This window comes from Amblyomma mixtum, chromosome 1 (genome assembly GCF_055824585.1).
Source record: "Amblyomma mixtum isolate Tamu chromosome 1, ASM5582458v1, whole genome shotgun sequence".
In the NCBI taxonomy this organism is placed as follows: Eukaryota; Metazoa; Arthropoda; class Arachnida; order Ixodida; family Ixodidae; genus Amblyomma; species Amblyomma mixtum.
Genome location: NC_143012.1, coordinates 88,588,033 through 88,607,392, shown reverse-complemented (window position 1 = coordinate 88,607,392; position 19,360 = coordinate 88,588,033). Strand labels below are relative to the sequence as shown.

The following is a 19,360-nucleotide window of genomic DNA, read 5'->3' as shown; positions in this document are numbered from 1 at the left end:
GTTGCTGGAGCCTTCGACCGGCCATTGGAAGAGAATGGTCAAGATCTGGAAATCGGAGTGCTGGAGGCAAGTGAGGCTTCTGCACGATTGGTTGCGAGTGTTGTGCTTCGCGGGACGTGACGAGCTGTCAGGAGCTCGCTGCCTCCAGGAGCACCGCCGTTTGGCAGGCCAGGCAACGGAAGCGTTCTGGAATCAGCTGAGGGTGCATCTGCCAAAAAAAGAACGGGCAAAGGAAAACAGAGCCTCAGTTGTATACCTGGAAGGTGCGACAGTGCCCAAGGATGTTGATGACCTGCTGAAAAATGGCCCTAAGTACAGCCTCACACCAAACTTAAGGAGCCATGAGCTGCTAGCCACCGTACATCGGCTGGCTGATAAAGCACACAAGGATGAGAAACAGCGCTGTTTGTCTGAAGGGGTGGACGTTCTTTTGAAGGTTGATGGCAAGCAGTTAGTGCAGAGCAAACGAGCGCTAAACCGAGTTGTCGACCACTTCATCGAAAATGACCTGACCCTCCTCCAAGCGGACAAGGAAGGTGGCTTCGTGGTCCTCCCGACAAAGTCTTTTGGAGAGAAGGCATTGGCTGCTGTGTCGAAGAACTTCGTGGCTACTAGTCGGAAGCCCTCAAGGATAAAGACCGCCGCCATGAAGCTCCTGAAAGAAAACAACTTGGAGAAACTTTCGAATGGTGTCATGAAAAGCAAGGGTGACCGCCTGCAAGTGTTCTTTTCAGCTAAAACACACAAGGTGGGTTGCCCTCTGAGAGCCATCGTTACGGAGAATGGTTCATGGCAGAAGGTAGTGAGCCAATTTCTTCAGCAGCAGTTGACGGCCCTTCCTGTACAGGACCCTTATAGCGTGGCCAGCTCGGCTGCGGTTGTTGACGCACTTAATCTCGGCATCCCCGGTGCCACCACGGCTTTTTCGGTTGACATTGAGGACCTCTTCTACAGCATTCCCCACGATGAACTCTTTGCAGCCGTGCGTGATCTTATTGATTATTGTAGTCCTGTGAACTTTCAGAACGCATGTGGCATGCCGGTTGATTCTTTTTTGGAGTTGTTATCTTTTTACCTGTCATCTACTGTTGTTGAATTCAAAGGTTCCTTGTTCCTTCAGAAAAATGGAATATGTATTGGTTCTAGCGTTGCCCCAGTGCTTTCCCAGATATTTTTAGCAAAATTTGACAGAACACTTCAAAACTTACTTCATGACAAGCGTGTGTGCAAAGTTTTTAGGTACGTGGACGATTTTTTAGTATTTTTAGACCTTTCACCTAATGACACTCTGCCCGCAGCAGTAGACGATGTTTTGACTGCTTTTAAAGCTTCTTCACGCACTCTTAATTTTACTCATGAACTCCCTAGCAATCATTCTATCAGGTTCCTAGAACTGCAACTAACATTCCTTGACGATGGCCATTTATGCTGGATGTTTTCGCCTAGAAGCAAGAAAGCTTTGTTACCTTTCGGTTCTGCGCACTCTAAGATTGTAAAGAGAGGGATTGCGATGAACTGTTTCCGCAATGCACTGGGAAAAAGCTGTCACCATACCATCAAAACCAGCCTTGACAATCAATGCAAAGGTTTGGAAGCCGCGGGGTTCCCTAAACCCCTTTTGAAGGCAGTGGCTGAATCGCTGCTTCAGAACCTCAAGAAAGGACGCACGAAGAGGACTGACGTTGGGCCAACTGAACGAAAGAAGTTCGAGGTCATGCCGTACGTGCACAAAGTGAGCCACAACTTGAAAAAAGTGGCGGCCAAGCAGGGAGTGAGCATGGTGTTCTCTGCTCCTTGCAAGCTGTCGGGACTGTGTTCGCGCATTTCTCGAGGCAGGGAAAGGAACCACGTGTGCACAACGCAGCATGAGAATCGCTTCTCGACATGTGTCGCACAGGTGGTGTACAAGTTCCCCCTCACATGCGAGAGAGTTTACATCGGCCAAACTGGCCGGTGTATTAATGACCGGCTTCGTGAGCATCACTCCTCCCTGGGGTCCGGTGGCGGTGCAAACTTGCCTCGCCATTGCAACGAATGTGGCTGTTATCCTTTGTTTAGCAATGCCACCATTCTTGGTAGAGGCAAGGGAAAACAGGAGCGGGAAATTCTGGAGGCATATCATATCGGTTTGTTAGGCTCTGATTGTATAAGCACAACTTCGGTGAGCTTACTTGAAAAAGAATTTGCTTTTTTAGATCGTCCACGATAGTTTAGATTTCTTGTCTTTGTCTCTTTTGCGCAGTGATTAGTGATGATGCTGTTGCGCATGCTCTGCTGGCCTTGCTCGGACCATGTATTTTCCAATAAACTTCAGTTGTTAGTCCAGTCGTTGTGGTGTGTACACTCTTCTTGTCCGTCGTCTTGTGTGACTGGTTTTTTCTCAGTTTACGATGTACCAACTGGCCCGCATTTCAACCCTCCTAATGCACGTGTCACTACCGCGTTGTGATATTTAGCGGAGGCATTTTCCAAGCAGTATGGTCCTCGACCAGGGGTGTTTTACACGGACGCGACCGGTGCACACCATGGGGGTTTTTACACGGCTGCCGTTGTCCACCAAAACAACCCAGTTCAGGGCCTCACCTTCCGTGCCCCCAACATTACATTCGCGGAGGAAGTTGCTACCGCACTTGCAGCTGCGGATCCAGCGTCTCGAGTCATTATCACCGACTCAAGGGGAGCTTGCCGCTATTTTGAACAGGGCCAAATTCCAGATCGTGCCTTCCAAATTTTACACAGATGTGAGTACCGGGATTTCCCAACCCGGCGTACCATCATCTGGGCCCCAGCACATGCGGGGATAGAGGGAAATAAGGTAGCCGACACTACCGCCCGCGCGCTTAACCACCGGGCATCGCCTCTCTCGCCGCCTGATCCGGCGACTGATTTTAATCCGGCTGTTACTTTTCGGGAGATCTCCCTCCTGTATCAAAACGCTCACGGCCGATACCCAACCCCCTGTAAAGGCCTCAAGAAGGCAGAGGAGGGTTGGCTACTTCGCCTCTACACCAGCACGGTACTGTGCCCGGCAGTGCTCAAACATTTCAATTCGGCCTTTTCGGGAGAGTGTCCACACTGTGGGGAAGTGTTTGCGGACACGTATCACATGGTGTGGGCATGCCCTGCCAATCCTGCTTTCTCACCCCACCCCCACCCCACCCGATAGAACTGGGAGGCTGCCCTGCTCGGCTGCTCAACTCTCCAGGACCAACGAGCCCTGGTGACAAGAGCCCGGGCCGCCGCGGAGGCCACAGGGGTCCCGGACTAGGGATCCCTCCTAGTGATTGTGAGGGCCGGGCCCTTCAGGCAGGGTCCAAGCAATATCTCTCTTGCATATAGTATAAATAAATGTGTTACACCACCACCACCACCAAGATTTCCCTCGCCAATTGATCTTTACCCCTTCCTAAAATCTTCGTGCGGTTCTTTCTGTGTCCTGTTTAAACGCTACGTTTGTTCGTTCAGATTATGTATGACCACCTGGCCCCACAGTGTACTCTGTTAAGCTTCGTCCCTGTAGCACTCACGGGGGGGCCCGGGTCCGGCGATTTTCGATCTGGAGGCGCGGATGCTAGATGACCAGTCGCTTCAGATTCCGTGTTGATTTGAGGTGTTGAAGGCTTCTGTTCCCCATCTATTCGATGCTCACGACTTAGTTCTCCGGTCGCGTCGACAACCTCAGACACATCCATGATGTGTTTTGATGCCACGTCATCTTCCCGTGACCACTGGCCTTGACGCAGCCTGTCAGCGTAACTCAAGACGCAGTTCTCCACAGTATGGCCAAAGCGTCGGCACTGGGTGCATCGAGGAGTGCGGCACTGGCGCCGTACTTGTCCAACCCGGCTACCAAGGAGGCACAGTGGAGGTCTCCCTGGGATAAGGACTAATGCCTGGACGCCATAAACATTAAGTGTGTGTAAAATTGTGCTTGCTAACACTCCATCCTTGAGTGTGAGGGAGATTTCACGGTTCGCCGTTTCCATATGTTCCATCCCTGGGCACCGCCACTTTTCACGCTCCACAGACTGAATCGTGCCATAAGGCTCTGATGCTTCCACAATCCTCCGGTGCTCCATATAGCGGGGAAGCCAAAGGAGCTTAACCTTGACGTTCTTAGTATCCGGGTAGAACACCGTGCACCTCAGTCCTTTGGCAGGAAACTCCGCTTTGTTAACAAGCTTCTGTTTGGAAGAACTACTCTCGTAGGTAACCATCAGCACGTGGCTCATTTTGGTATTGACCAATGCACAAAACTTCCCGGAGATCCAATATCTGTGCGAGTGCGTCACGGAAGTCAGGTGCTCGGTACGGGTGACCCTTAAGGTCAGCATGCAGGAAAACGGTATTAAGGACAACATTACCGCTAGGCAATCGGGGAAGGACAACTTTGTACGAGTCCCTAGTGTCCTGAGACGTCGGAAGACCTCGGCCAACGGCCGATGCGCTGTTTCCAGCAAGGAGCATGTTGATGCACAGCCTCACAGAACGGCTTCTTCCTCTTCCTCGCCCATTCCCCCATGCCAGCTCGATGGTTTGGAATGAACAAAGGTGCGTCTAGTGAATACGGTGTCTTCGTTCACTCCCTTCCCGTTACGGCGAGGTTTAGGTGTCCACCGAGATATGAGAGACAGATACATTTCCTTTCCCCAAAAACCAATTTACCGACGAGCGAGGCGTATTTGTCCGCGTTTCAGATTAGTCCAAATTGTCCTACGTGACGTCACCGCTCGCGGATTTTGACGGGTGTCCACCGAAATATGTGTGACAGTTACTGCGCAACTTCCTTTCCTCAAATACAATTTTCTAATGGTGTCTACTGAGATATGTGAGACAGTTAATGCGTAATTTCCTTTCCTCAAATACAATTTTCCTTTTCTTCCTTACGGCCCCTCTTTCTTCTTTCAGTCACACTTCCTCCATTCCTGTACAGTGCGGCTCAGGTGTCCACCGAGGTGACAGAGAATTACAGCCCCATTTCCTTTCGTCAAAAAGTGTTGTGTTCAAAGGGCAACGCTTCGCGCCGAACGGGTGGTGGCGCTCCTTGGACTCCGTGGCAGCGCTACAACACGCTGTCGCGTTCCACTCCTAAAGGCGAAGCTTAAGCGTCATTAATTGGCAGTTAATTAATGCACCAACAAAATGTGCAGGGAACAATCGCGTAGCAGAATGCAGCACTCAGGCTTTCGCCTTTCACCACTTCAGCCGCTAAAGTTCCTCGTAATTTTTCCTCGCTATCTGAAGGCCCTTGCTTCACCTCCATGAACTTTAGCTCGAAGAGGAGGTGGAGAAGAAAAAATTAGGCGTTGTTCAGCTCTGGCTAAGCCTGGTCAGTTGCGTTATCTGCGGCGCTTTTCGAGTCGTGAAGCGCGTTCCTCTGCTGTCTTTAGCGTACTCGCGCACGGAAGGCTGAACCAGGTGTATAAAATGCCCAGCTTTCACATACGATGTTATGCAGTCGCACTTCAAGGTAAGCTTGACACATTTAGTTTTCGCAACTCATTGAACTTGCATTAATGAAATGCTGTGGAACGTTGACTTGATAAAGATAGAGAAATCATCAGCGTCAGCGATCGCCTTGTCGTCGTTGTAAATGACGCCGGCTGTTGTTCCGCTGTCTTGGAGGACATGGGATCGCACGCAATGCTGTCGAGTTTGTTTACGCTGGTCAAACTTTGCAGTGCGCTCCACACCGTTGCATCGATGACGATTATGTTTTCGTAGAGGTGAACTCTAACGTCTTTAATCCCTCTAGGGCCGAGGTCTTCAAGGAACATGGACGTGGCTTGTCTGTTAAGGAGGCTGAGGTTGTCGTTTGGCGTCTCTGGTACAAACAAGAGTGTGCGTGTTGGGGGACCTCGCGCCGTGACGATCATAGCCTTGCTTGATGCGAAGGACTGTCCACGTCGCCGCAGTTTCCTATTGTCCTTCTTGATGAGGACCCATACGAACCCATCGCCGATTGAGGAGTCATCACTAGCGGCCCAGCAACAGTGGTGGCCTGGATGCTGGCATCATAACGTTGTAGGGGCGTTTTCTATGGACGGCCGCTGCCAACCCACCGGGTTTCATGGGAGGCCCTTGAGCCTCCACTTCCATTTCCGTGTGGAAAAGGGACCGGCGCCTCCTGGTTACGGCACAAATCGCGAAAAGTCTACACAGACGTGAAGGCAGAGTTGGTTGGTTGGTTCGCCTCAAAGAAAAATGGCAAATAAAATGGCAGCGTTCTCGTGAGAACAAAGTCTTCGTCTTCCTCCTCAGCACCACACCGAAATACATGTCGTACAATATCGTCCAACTCGATAATATTATAATTACAGTGGAATTTGGCGCAGATATAAAGAATTGTTTCGATGAGCTACCGCCCGACCGCTGTCAAGAACTGGATCTTAACTCAGAGTTGAAGAAATTGAAAAGCGGACACTTCCGGCGCGAGGCTCGTTCCATATCGGCCTGAACCGTACGACTTCCTGCTGGGGCGGCAGATCAAAAATACGTGCCCGGCTAACGGCCTTTGATCAGCCGGTTATCTCAAGTGCCGACGTTTATCAGGATTAGGTTCATATCAAGAAATGCACATCCTCAGATCCCTTTTGATGGCATTCCTCGCCAGAGGGATTAAGCATTAGCCACAAAGAGAACAGCCCTCGGCACATCCAGTCCCATACAGAAGCAGCCACTTCGTTGAGCCACTTATCAGCGCAGGCCGGGAGAGAACTCGACCAGGGACCTCAACGCGTGAGTACTCTTCATTCGCATGACTTTCCGAACTTGACCTTTGTATTTTCCCTGCAGTTGGTGGGCATTGCATCGTGAACATCATGAAAGCTGAGCTGCGGGCGGTTTCAACATCCCTCCGGTTTACTTCGACACTGCTATTCCTGACCGCCATCCTCGCATCTGGAACTTCATATGTCCTTCCAAGCGCTGCCCAAATCTTTCCCTACTGCACAGGGAAGCAGTTCGAGTGCAGGCTACTATACCAGTGCGTCGCCTGGGCGCATGTCTGTGACGGAACGAAGCACTGCAGCGACGGGTCGGACGAATATATCTGCACCAACAAGACGACGTGTTATGAAGGCGAGTACATGTGCAGAGAAGTTGGGCCATGCATTCCGGCCACGCTGCGATGTGACGGTGAGCGGGACTGCGCCGACGGATCGGACGAGAGGAACTGTACAGCGAAACTAAGCTGTGTGGCAGGTACCGTACCTTGCAAAGATTACAGCAAATGCATCAAGAAAAATTGGATGTGCGACGGAACTCGCGACTGCTTAGACGGCTCGGACGAGCAGGACTGTACAATCCGAATACGGTGTTCCGACTCAGATATCCCGTGCTACGACAACAGCAAATGCATCTATAAAACTTCTCTGTGTGACGCTCAGCGCGACTGCAAAGATGGGTGGGACGAGCAGAACTGCTCTGTAATGAAGTGCGCGACAGATGAATTCTCGTGCGTGGACAACGGTCGCTGCATTCACCACTACTGGCGCTGCGACGGTGAGCGCGACTGCTTAGACGGTTCGGACGAGCAGAACTGTACATCCCTCTATCCCTGTGACAGAGATGAGTTCCAGTGCAAAGACAACAGCAAATGCATCTCTAAAACTTATCTGTGTGACGGGGACCGCGACTGCTTAGATGGGTCGGACGAGCATAATTGCACATCTCTAAGGGAATGTTCGCAGCATGAGTTCAGGTGCGACAACGGCCGCTGCCTCAACTACTATTGGCGCTGCGACGGTACTCGCGACTGCTTAGACGGCTCGGACGAGCAGAACTGTACATTCCGAATGCGTTGCGAGGGAAGTATGTTGCCGTGCAAGAACACCCCGGAATGCATCTATAAAGATTTGCTCTGCGACGGCAAACCCGACTGCTCAAATGGGTGGGACGAGAAGCATTGCACTCCCATGAACCGATGTTCGAAAGGTCTCTTCATGTGTCCAGATGGCGAGTGCATTAATGACAACCGGCGCTGCGACGGTATACGCGACTGCTATCTCGGCTCGGACGAGGAGAACTGTGCACTATGTGGGGTAGGTGAGATCCGATGCAAAGACAACAGCAAGTGCATCAGGGAAAATTGGTGGTGCGACGGTGACCCAGACTGCTCAGATTGGTCGGACGAGCGGAATTGCACCTCCCTAAGGAAATGTTCGCACGGTAAGTTCACGTGCGTGGACAACGGCCGCTGCATTAAAGGCGCTTGGCGCTGCGATGGTTACCGCGACTGTTCAGACGGCTCGGACGAGAGGGACTGTAAATCCGGACTACGCTGTGGAAAATTTAGTTTCGCATGCAAAGACAACAGCAGCTGCATCATGAAAAATATGCTGTGTGACGGTTACCGAGACTGCTCAGACGGTTGGGACGAGGAGAACTGTACGTCTCGGATACGCTGTGAATATGGTAGGCTGCCGTGCAAAGACAATAGCAAGTGCATCTCGAAAACTTCGCTGTGCGACGGTGATCGCGACTGCTCAGATGGGTCGGACGAGCAGAATTGCACTTCATTACAGATTTGTAACTGGCCTAATTTCATGTGCGCGGACAACCGCCGCTGCATTAACATGTATTGGCGATGCGACGGTGATCGTGACTGCATAGACGGCTCGGACGAGGACAACTGTATATACGGGGAAAACTGTAGACACGATCATTTCAGCTGTAAAGACAACAGCAAATGCATCAGGCAAAATTGGCTTTGCGACGGTGAACGTGACTGCTTAGATGGGTCGGACGAGCAGGATTGTGGAATTCCAACCAAATGTTCGAAACAAGAGTTCTTGTGCGACAATGGCCGCTGCCTTAGTTACCTTTGGCGCTGCGACGGCATTCGCGACTGCTCAGATGGCTCGGACGAGCGGAACTGCAGATACCGACCACGCTGTTCGTTTTGGGAGCTACCGTGCAAAGACAGCATGGAATGCATCGAAAAATGGCAGCTGTGCGACGGCACACGCGACTGCTCAGATGGGTGGGACGAGGAGAATTGCACCCCCATACATAAATGTTCGAATGATCGGTTTTTGTGCGTCAAGGACTCGCGTTGCATTTATCCGGACTCGCTCTGCGACGGTAGACCCGACTGCTCAGACGGCTCGGACGAGAAGAACTGTGCACCCTGTCGGGCATCTGAGAACCCCTGCAAAAACAATTCTGAGTGCGTCGACAAAAATTGGTGGTGCGACGGTGACCCCGATTGCTCAGATTGGTCGGACGAGCAGAACTGCACTTCTCTAAAGAAATGTTCGCACGGTAAGTTCACGTGCGTGGACAACGGCCGCTGCATTAAAGGCGCTTGGCGCTGCGATGGTTACCGCGACTGTTCAGACGGCTCGGACGAGCAGGACTGTACATCCGGATTACGGTGTGGAAAATTTCAGTTCCCGTGCAAAGACAACAGCTACTGCATCGTGGAAAATATGCTGTGCGACGGCTACCGAGACTGTTCGGACGGTGGGGACGAGGAGAACTGTACGTCTGCAAGAAGCTGTGGCAATGAAGAGCTGCCGTGCAAAGACAATAGCAGGTGCATCCGGAAAACGTGGTGGTGCGACGGTCGCCGTGACTGTAAAGACGCTTCGGACGAGCTGAACTGTACATCTCCAATACGCTGTGAGGGAGGCAGAATCCGGTGCAAAGACAACAGGAAATGCATCAGGGAACGTTGGCTGTGCGACGGTGACCGCGACTGCACAGATGGGTCGGACGAGCAGAACTGCAACTCCGTGGTGGAGTGTCCGAAAGATCACTTCCCGTGCGTAGTCAATGGCCGCTGCATTAAAGACATTTGGCTCTGTGATGGTGACCGCGACTGCACAGACGGCTCGGACGAGTGGAATTGTCCTACCCCAATGGGCTGTAGCAAAGATGAGTTCGCGTGCAAAGACAACAGCTACTGCCTCTGGAAAAAATATCTTTGCGACGGTGACCGCAACTGTCCAGACGGCTCGGACGAGCAGAACTGTACACCTGAATTGCGCTGTGAGGATGGTAAGGAGCCGTGCAAAGACCACAGCAGATGCGTCAGGTCTGATTGGCGGTGCGACGGTGACCGCGACTGTGCAGATGGGTCGGACGAGCTGGATTGCACCTCTGTAGACAAGTGTTCGAATTATGAGTTCACGTGCGTGTTCAACGGCCGCTGCATTAAAGACACTTGGCGTTGCGACGGTGAGCCCGACTGCTCAGACGGCTCGGACGAGCGGAACTGTAAGGAAATACGATGCAGTAAAGATGAGTTCGCGTGCAAAGACAAGAGCCGGTGCATCCCCAAATATTGGCTCTGCGACGGTGACCCCGATTGCTCAGACGGCTCGGACGAGCAGCATTGTCCTTCGGAAATCCGCTGTACGGACGACGAGTTGGCGTGCAAAGACAATAGCCGGTGCATCCCCAAATCGTGGCACTGCGACGGTGACCCCGATTGCTCAGACAGCTCGGACGAGCAGAACTGTACATTCCGTATGCTCTGTCAGGGGGGTAAGTCCTCCTGCAAGGGCGGGTACCGTGACTGCTCAGGTGGGTCGGACGAGCAGAATTGCACGACGATGGCGGCGTGCCCTCACAAGCAGTTCGGATGCGTCTCGCGAAACGGATCCTTCGTTTGCATCAACAAAACGCGCTTCTGCGACGGACACAAAGACTGCGAGGACGGCTCCGACGAACCGGACTCCTGCCGAAAGAAGCCGCTGGAATGTAAAGGGAATTACTTCAGCTGCGACAACGGCACGTGCATTTCGAAGCAGTGGAAGTGTGACGGCCGATACGACTGCAATGATCGCAGCGACGAGATGAACTGCGGCGCAAAAGGTAGCCGTGGCTGCTCGGGTGACGAGTTTGCATGTGCTTCTGGACGCCTTTGTATTCCTCGCCACTCTCGCTGTGACCACCGAAAGGACTGCCCGGACGGCTCCGACGAGAATGACTGCCCTGCCAAGGAGCAGTTTAATTCCCTAAGTTTCTTCTGAAAAGAACGAACGTGGCTTGCTCTTAGTCTTTGTGCTATTCTTTGCAAGAGTTCTCAAGAAGAAACAATTTTGCCAGTTTATGTGGGGTCGTGCTCTTTCTGCATCGGCGCTCCCATGTACATACGGGGTTAGATGGAGAAAGGCAAACCGGAATCGTTGTCAGTTAGGAATGAGCTGAACGCTCAAACCCTTCACAAATTGCGGTGAACGAAGCCCCGTGAATATTAGAGAAGCGCTGTGCGACTGCCAGCATGAAAGGCTCTCAGAGCGCACGGTGTGTTGCCGAAGTGGGTAGTGGAAGTTTGAGGCTTTCTTGGGAGGCACTTAAAAGTCCTCGAAATGGGAGCCCTAAAGTTCTCTATTTATTGAGATATACGGAGGCATTCAAATAAGCCCGTGACAATCTGTACATGCAGTTGAGTTCTGTCTCGGAAGTTTTAAAATGGACCGTACACCTGGTTACATGTGTTGAAGGTTACATTCCGTAACCTAGTTTTGAACTCCATCTGGTAGAATGTAGTTATATTTAATCAGGTGTACTTTTCAGTAGGGACCTCTGGGTGAGCGATATGCCTAATCGCTGTTAAGAACAAAAGAATGTTCGTTTAGTTCGGTCTGTAGACGTTAGTTTTTATGCGAAGCATGTTGCTAGAGCTACCACTCACGCCGTCGGCGTGGGACCCCTAGACGTCACACCACGTGACACCGTGACGTCACAGCACGGGACACCGTGACGTCACACCACGTGACACCGTGACGTCACACCACATGACATCCGATGAGAGAGGCGGCCTCCACCTCGCGCCATCGCCGTGGGACCCCTAGCCGTCACGCCACGTGACACCGTGACGTCGTCGTGACGATGCCATTGCACAGACGCCGGAATGTCCTCGAGCGGAATTCCCGCGCATTTCGAACGCGCGTTCACAATCGGTGTAGGTGAAACGCTCGCTCTACCGGGCAGGCAGACGCGGCTTCCGTGGCAATCCAGGCGCTCACCCAACGCGCGTCTCGGGGTTAGTAGGCGTTCCGCTGTAGCCATGCCGTTGTCTTCCCCCACGACGAAGGTTTCTAGTGGTTCTATTAAAATGACCAAGTATGCAACCAAGGAAAGCCATGTATTACCAAGCCTAGGCACCAATATGCTTCGCATCTGACTAGGCTTAAGCTTAGCTAAGCCTCAGCCATAATTTTTTACGTACAATGAACTGAATTACCAGGGGTAAATCAACGGGTGACTATAGCATGGACAGCAGCGAAAAAGAAATGCGATGCTTAAATCGTCGTGACAGCCGATGACAGCTCCCTCGCCCACCCCCCTTTCCCGCAGAGTGGAAGGAGAAGACTGGCGGTCAGCAGGGCAGTAGTCTAAGACAAAATAATTCAATTACTCCACATCTTGTACATGAGTGCGTTTGCATCCGCTACGCACCCTGGCCGGTCACCCGCTGTGGTTATGTGTCATTACGCCCGCGGACATCATCATCATCATCACAAAGGCAGTAACAACAACCAGGAGACATGCAAAGACCAGGAGACATGAGAGGTCTTTGCCCTGCAGTGGTAGTAGTCAGGCTGATGATGATGATGACGCCACAGTAGACGCCGTGATCTAAGGCAGTGGAAAGGCTTCGGGCCACCGTGTGTGGCGGTCGATGCACGTATGTATGTAGCGGAAACCTCTTGATGGGCGAAGACGGCCAACAATGTCGGCGTGTAAAATGCCGATGTGACAGCAGTCGGGAGAGAAGAAAAGGTGGTAAGGCGACATCCTGTGGCGCGTCGTTTTAGCACGCTGGCAGTGCAAGCGCTCACGAGCCCACCGACGCACATCTTGGTTGACATCAGGCGAGACGAACATAGACGTCATGAGCCGCTGCATAGCACGAATGCCAGGATGGCTAGCGTTGTGCAGCTGTTCGAAGACTTGGCGGTGGAAAGCAGTGGGAACAAAAGGACCTGGAGAACCACTGGAGACCTCGCCCACGATACTGCCCGACCAGAAGGGCATAGGCGCTGGCGACAAAAATAGGTATCCAGAGGAGGCTTGGAGGGCTTGAAGCTCGCTGTCTAACTTCTGTGCTGCAGTCAGCGCTGCGAATTCCAGCGCGCCTGATGCAAGAGCATCGATACGGGGAATCGACTCGGCTGCGCTGTTCACGGGCCCTTCGATGTATCGGATGTCCACCGTAAAGTCAGAAATAAACCTCAGGTGTCTTATTTCTCGTGCGGTTTTATGAGCTCTGATTCTCACGAAATGCAAGCACATAAACATATAAAAAAGTCCATAAGCACATGAAAAACGGCTCCTTCCAAGGTGCGGCGCAAGTGCTGAATGGCGAGGTAGACAGCAAGGAACTCACGGCCGAACGTACTATAGCACCTTTCTGCGGCCTTGATTTTCTGGGAGAAGAAACCCAGTGGGCACCACAAATCGTGGTGAACATGTTGCAGAAAGGCGCCTACAGCTACACCGGGGTCATCGGTGACGAGACGCAACGGGGCGTCGGCCAGTGGCCGCATGAGTAGATTACCTTCGGCAAGGGTGCGCTTAGCAGCCTCGGCGGCTTTCTACTCAAACGCAGTACGAGGACAGCGTGACGATTCAGGAGATCGATGATGGGCAGGGTAATGAGTGTAATTCAAGACAGGTTACGTGTGTGTCAGTTCAAGAGGCCGAGGAACTCTCGGAGCTTGCGAGCCGACTCGGGGTGAGAAAAGTCCCGGACGGCCCTACTTTGCGGTCCAAAGGCCTTATCACCTGCGCCGTTACATGTTGGCCAAGGAACTCGATATCGCTGTCGCCGAAAACGCATTTAGCCAAATTGATGACGAGACCGTGTTCTTCGAGGCGTGAAAAGACCAGGCTCAGGTGTTCAACGTGCTCTTCAGACGAGGAACTGGCGTCCAGCAGATCAGGTAGGCGAACACAAAACGCAGGCCACGAGTGAACTCGTTGATGAAGAGTTGGAATTTATGAGCACAGTTTCGCAGACAAAAAGGCATGAGGACGCACTCGAAGAGGCCAAGAGGTGTTACAATGTCTGTATTAGGTATGTCTGCAGGCTTCTGCGAGACCAGATGATAGGCTTTCTCGAGATCAATCTTGGAAAAAAAATTCAGGGGGCACTTTGTTGACCTAAAGTGCGGTGAGGCGGAACCATTAGGCGCGGGGTTGCTGCTTGTGTCACTGATGTGTGGTAAAGACGTTCAGCTTCGCCTCTGAGTGGAACGTGACAGCGTCTTGCAAGGCTGCCAGGGAATCCACAGAACGCCATCGCCCGTTCGGCTGTACACCTTGCTCGTCGGTAAATTCGCTTTTGAGGAAAGGAAATGCATCGGTCTCGCGTATATCGGTGGACACCTGAACCTCGCCGTGAGGGAAGGGAGGAAGATGGGAGTGAATGAAGACACCGTGTTCACTAAACGCGCCTTTGTTCCTTCTAAACCATCCAGCTGGATTGGCGGAGTGGTAGCGTGCTCGTCTCGCACACTGGAGACCGAGGTTCGAATCCCGAGCTCGACCAATTTCCTACTCGATTTTATTTATTTATCTTGTCTGACTAGAAAGGATAATTAGGCTAACTGGTTAATTAACCAATTAACTGAAACCTATCTACTTGGAGCATCGCTATACCATCCCTTTAATTGGTTGCATGGTTTCCATTGATTGTAAAACATTTTATTCGCCGGGAAGAGCTTGGCAAGAGGTCGCGTTAAGTGGTCGAGAGTACATAGCCCTCGACGACTTTGTCAGCCCACTCCACCGCCAAAACTTGCGTTCTGGGGTCAGAGCTAGCCAGCACTGTCTCCCACCGCTCAAGAGAAGGAGCTGTGACTAGATCACCCGGAGGTGGCTCTATTTTGCAGTCCCTTTCCAGCCAAAGTACAATTGGCCCCGTTTGAAATTCGCGGACTGCGACGTCACGACCATTTCGACCAATTGAAAAGCGTGACATTTCTGTCCACAACTTCTGCTTACTACGATGAGGCATTAAAGGCTTCCGCCTTAAATTTCCCATGCCATCTATATTGGCCGCGAAGTGGTGGACGAGAGAGGGAATATCAATCCTGGATGGTGCGGGCGTTCACGGCGCGAAGGTCGCCACAAGGTCGCCACAAGTTCGCCATATGCAGCTCCCAAGACCAGCTGCCGGATGACGGCCGAAACATGCCCAATTGCAGCATTTTGATGAATTTTGCGGCGGTCATTGGAGATGCGGTCGCTAGCAAGACGACGCGGCGGCCAGAATGCTGGCGGGCCCGTAGTGAGTATGTGGTGTGTGACGGCGTTTCGAAGCGGAAACTCGAGGTAGCTGGGCCTCGTGATGGCAGGAAAATCGACAAGAATCAGAGTGAAAGCTGGCGATGGCAGCCACGGCACAACTTGGAGGGTGGTGGCGGGCACAGAGGCGAGAATGCAGTTCACGGACAGGTGAGTCGTGTGGTCCACAAGTGGGCGAGAACAAGTGTTTACAGCCAGGCCAAAATTGGCGAGGAAGTCCACTTCAAGTCTAGTGAACCACACGTCCGCGATAATAAAAATCCCATGGAAGGTGCGGCGTAAGCCCAAATCGACGGTGAATGAGCGCTGTCGGCAGGTTGCGATCTGGGAGGTGTACATCGCCTGCAAAGGCGCTCCTGGCATAGCGCGTTGCCGATCGAGTCGGCACGACGCGGGCACGACGCTAACCTCGGCACCGATGTCCGCCAGGAAGCGGCATCTCGATATCCTCTCGGTGACGTAGAGCAGCAGGCAGCTGGGTGCAGAGCCATCAGTCACTCGCCTGAGCACAGGCAAGGCTGCCGGAACTGGGGGGCAGCGGTGCCGAACTTGCGGTGGTACCAGCAGAGCCCATCATGGTGTAGGGTTGATCGGTGGCTGGAACTGGAATGACGGCCCTACCGTCGGTGCAGCGATGAGGAATGGACACTCGAAGTGCGGCACCGGTGTTCGCGAGCTGGTAGATTTCATCCTCGACACCTGACTGCCGGTCGTCGACACTGGACGACGGGACGGAATTCCAGCCACAAAACGCGGGCCGGAGCAGTCCGAGACACGTTCAACCAGCTTCGGGAGCGTCTCCAAGGTAACCTGCTGCGGCCAGGACGACCACGAGGTTCTCAGGGAGGTGCAGGAGGAGCAGCTCGTGAAGTAGCCGGCTCTTCCTGCTCCATAGCAGCTGTCGCATGCTATAGATGAGCTGTGAGGGTCAACTGTCGCTTCGGCACTGAGCAACTCCTACAGGCGGCTGCGCTCCGAGGACCAGAACCGTACCCTTGAAACGGTCACATGCGGAGAAGGGGTCAGGCGTCTTCAAAACACCGTCAGACTCGTCAGTCACCTCAGGGGAGAGAGTTTTCTTAGTTATAGTGTCTATATTTGTATCTATACCGAAACGTCGTCTGGCACGGTTAAGTAAACCTTTTTTTTTGGTGGGAGAGGAGGGGGAGGGGGGGGAGCGCCTGAAAAAGTATGATGTTTAGTTTATGGAGTTTAACGTCCCAAAGCGACTAAGGCTATGAGAGAAGCCGTAGTGGAGGGCTCCGGAAATTTTGACCACCTGGGGTTCTTTAACGATGATGCAATGAAGTCATACAGGCTTCGTCATACAAATGGCATAAAATTTGTATGACATTGTATGATATCTGCTGGTCAAACGATGATTTTTTAAAAATGAATGACATTTGTTGGACATGTGTAGGACATTTGTAGGGCATGTGATAATTTAATATTTGTACGACAAACTGTATGGGGCTCTGGCATCATGTAACTTTCTTCAGTAAGGGGAATTGTGTGCCCCCTCACCTCTCTAAATTAGTCGCCATGGCACCCGCTCCCCCCCCCCCCACACACACACGCAGACACACAAACGCCGTCACATTGATCCTGAGACTTGACAGCTATTCGCTGGAGAACGCTGAGCTGCTGTTAAGGTACTGCTATGGCCGAGGCTTGGAAGCAATCACTAATCGCGTCAGCAATGTTGCTTAAGAACAGTTAGAAGCCGCGGGCCGAATAAGACAAAAACGTGTTTTATTATTTTTTTTTAAGAAAGGGCACCGAACTAAAGTGACGAAACCGACTGATACTCTCCGCTAAAAAAAGGAGGAGTGTTTCTGCCTTTCTCATTATTTCGATACCTCTTCTTTCGTTGTAACGATATTTCCAAGTGCTGCCATTGGAAAGCCTTCAGTGAGATATTTTCACACATCTATGTTTCACAGCCCATTCCAAAAGAATTGGAAAGTTATCGATCTCGTAATGTTCTAATGTTCTGATCCATTCCTATGGGGGCCGTACGGGCCGCCGGAAATATGGATGAACGGAAATTTTTGCGCTTAGTACACTGTCAGGGCCAAAGCTTAGTGTGTTCACTATTGACGCTGCTAGCGCGCGCAGCGCTTGCACTTTCGGCGCTGAAAATTACAGCGGTTTGGACTAGCTCCGGAAACAACGAGTGAGCCTAATTTTCTTCAAAGTCTCCATTTGCAGGGGTTACAGGGATCGCGTGGTGAAGTTAATTCTTGAGGCATTCCAGATGGAAGAAAAAGCGTACCTCTTAGTCAGCGTCGCTTCTATTAACCTTCTTAAGAATAAGTTCAGACATTTGTATGGTTAGTTTCCTCCTATCCGCGATAGTGGGCGTCGTTCCCTTTCTGATTGTTGTTGTTGTTTACCTAAGTAAACATGACACATACCCACGCAGGAGGATTGACCAAGGTACGGTGGTGGTGTCGTTGTTGTTGTTGTTGTTGTCCTCAAAATAATAACAAACGGTGAACGCCAAGAAAGTTTTTCTGCGGATAGTCATCTTCTTCTTCTACTCCCCGTAGTCATTTTCGTGCCTTCGTTGTTTTATGTTCCTGTTTCTTTTCAACTTTAAAAAGTTTCTTGCCTGCATACTCCTCCAGAGGGAAAGTTGTACAACCTTTCTCCATCACTTAGGAACACCCCCCCCCCCCCCCCCCCCGTTTTCTGTGTTGGCCACCGTAAATAATATTCGTATCAGTTCATAGAATTTCGAAATCTCGGTTGCCCTCGGCGATGTGGCCCAACAAATTTGGGTATTTCTGCGAGTTACATGCACTGGAGAGGTTGCTTTGTCGGCAAGCTTCTAGAAAATGCATGAATTTTGGCGCGATGTAGACAAAATTTGTTGGGCCACAGCGCCGAAGGTAGCCAGGTTTCTGAGATTGTAAAGGCTGATACGGGTTTTACTTAGGCTTGCATACACGCATCTCCATAATTGGGGAGCCTAAAACTAGTACTTAAAAAGATCAGTATTCAGTATTAGTTAGCTATCCTGCTAATTAGCACGTCTTAGCTGTATTGTGATGTACTACACAGCTGACATTGCTATGCCGAAAAAGCACTCATCTAACTTGGAAAGATTATTTAAAACCATTTGTGCAAAATGTTAGTTTCAGCAACCTGTAAGTGCGCTGAGCCGAATTCCGGAATCCCTTGACACTCCGCGCGTCACTGCTCGTGCTAGCACGGCGCATGAGAAAAGATGGTGTCGGCTACGATCAGAACGTGGGAGCATGAACGCCTGATTGTAAGAGTACGCGGCAGATTAAGGTTTCGAGGCGGAGCCACTGCGTTGTGCAGTGCCATTGCATTAAGTGACAACAATCATCGGTAGTGATGCCATTCAATAATTTTTCTCATCTAAAACGAAAATTGCTTCAATAAAAATCATTCTACTTAATTACAACCACATGAGGTCTGTAATGAGACGCATTTTGTATATTTACTCAGGCCACCGGAATATGGAATATAAGGGTGAATACTGAGAAATGGCAATTTCTTTGCAACCTCGGATTTTTTTTTTGCTTAGCTTAATCTGTTCGATTCAAATTCACTCTGTTTTACCAAGTCGTAGATGTCAAAGACAACCGCTGAAACCTCGCTAATGCATTCAGTTTGGAGAGTTGGTAACCGCTTCCGAGATTCATTTCTTCTAGCGAGCGTGAGCATACAATACGCGCGCTTACACACGCACGCATACTACTGCACCCTACACATAACAATACAGAAGACTCGCTGGACATCAACTAATACTTTACTTGCGCTTATATGCCATTATATACATTTTAATCTGTACTCACCAGTGTCGCGCTTCTCTCAAGCGTGGCATAAGCTCGCAGAGGTAATCTGTCTCCTTCTTTACCAATATTACGGACGGAGTGCTAACACTCCACCCTATGAATTTCAAGCGCTTCGATTACCTATCGTTCTTTTCTTTAGCTTCCCGCGTGGATCACAGAAGAAGCGCCAGAAACAACCTTTGCAATCCTTTCAGTGCTTCGCCAATGAACTACCGCCGGACAGTGGTAAACAACCTTTTGGTGCTCCCTTAAACTGTAATTTACCG

General features: G+C 51.3%; 1 protein-coding gene across 1 annotated transcript; it reads left to right on the top strand.

The window, feature by feature from the left end:
• Window positions 1-6,725: 6,725 nt before the first annotated feature.
• LOC149367146 (uncharacterized) lies at window positions 6,726-10,979 on the top strand. The gene is made up of 6 exons (XM_089572805.1): window positions 6,726-7,324; window positions 7,445-7,822; window positions 8,672-8,757; window positions 9,217-9,397; window positions 9,638-10,323; window positions 10,531-10,979. The coding sequence occupies exons 1-6, from the start codon at window positions 6,822-6,824 to the stop codon at window positions 10,977-10,979; spliced, it is 2,283 nt and encodes a 760-aa protein (XP_089428931.1). The 5' UTR covers window positions 6,726-6,821.
• Window positions 10,980-19,360: the final 8,381 nt, after the last annotated feature.

Bases quoted from the DNA above. Each gene is read 5' to 3' on its own strand.
- LOC149367146 (XM_089572805.1), top strand. From the start codon at position 6,822: ATGAAAGCTGAGCTGCGGGCGGTTTCAACATCCCTCCGGTTTACTTCG. The intron at 7,823-8,671 runs GTGCAAGAACAC...CGATCATTTCAG, and splicing joins TGCGAGGGAAGTATGTTGCC to CTGTAAAGACAACAGCAAAT. The intron at 9,398-9,637 runs GTGCAAAGACAA...TGAGGGAGGCAG, and splicing joins TGTGGAAAATTTCAGTTCCC to AATCCGGTGCAAAGACAACA.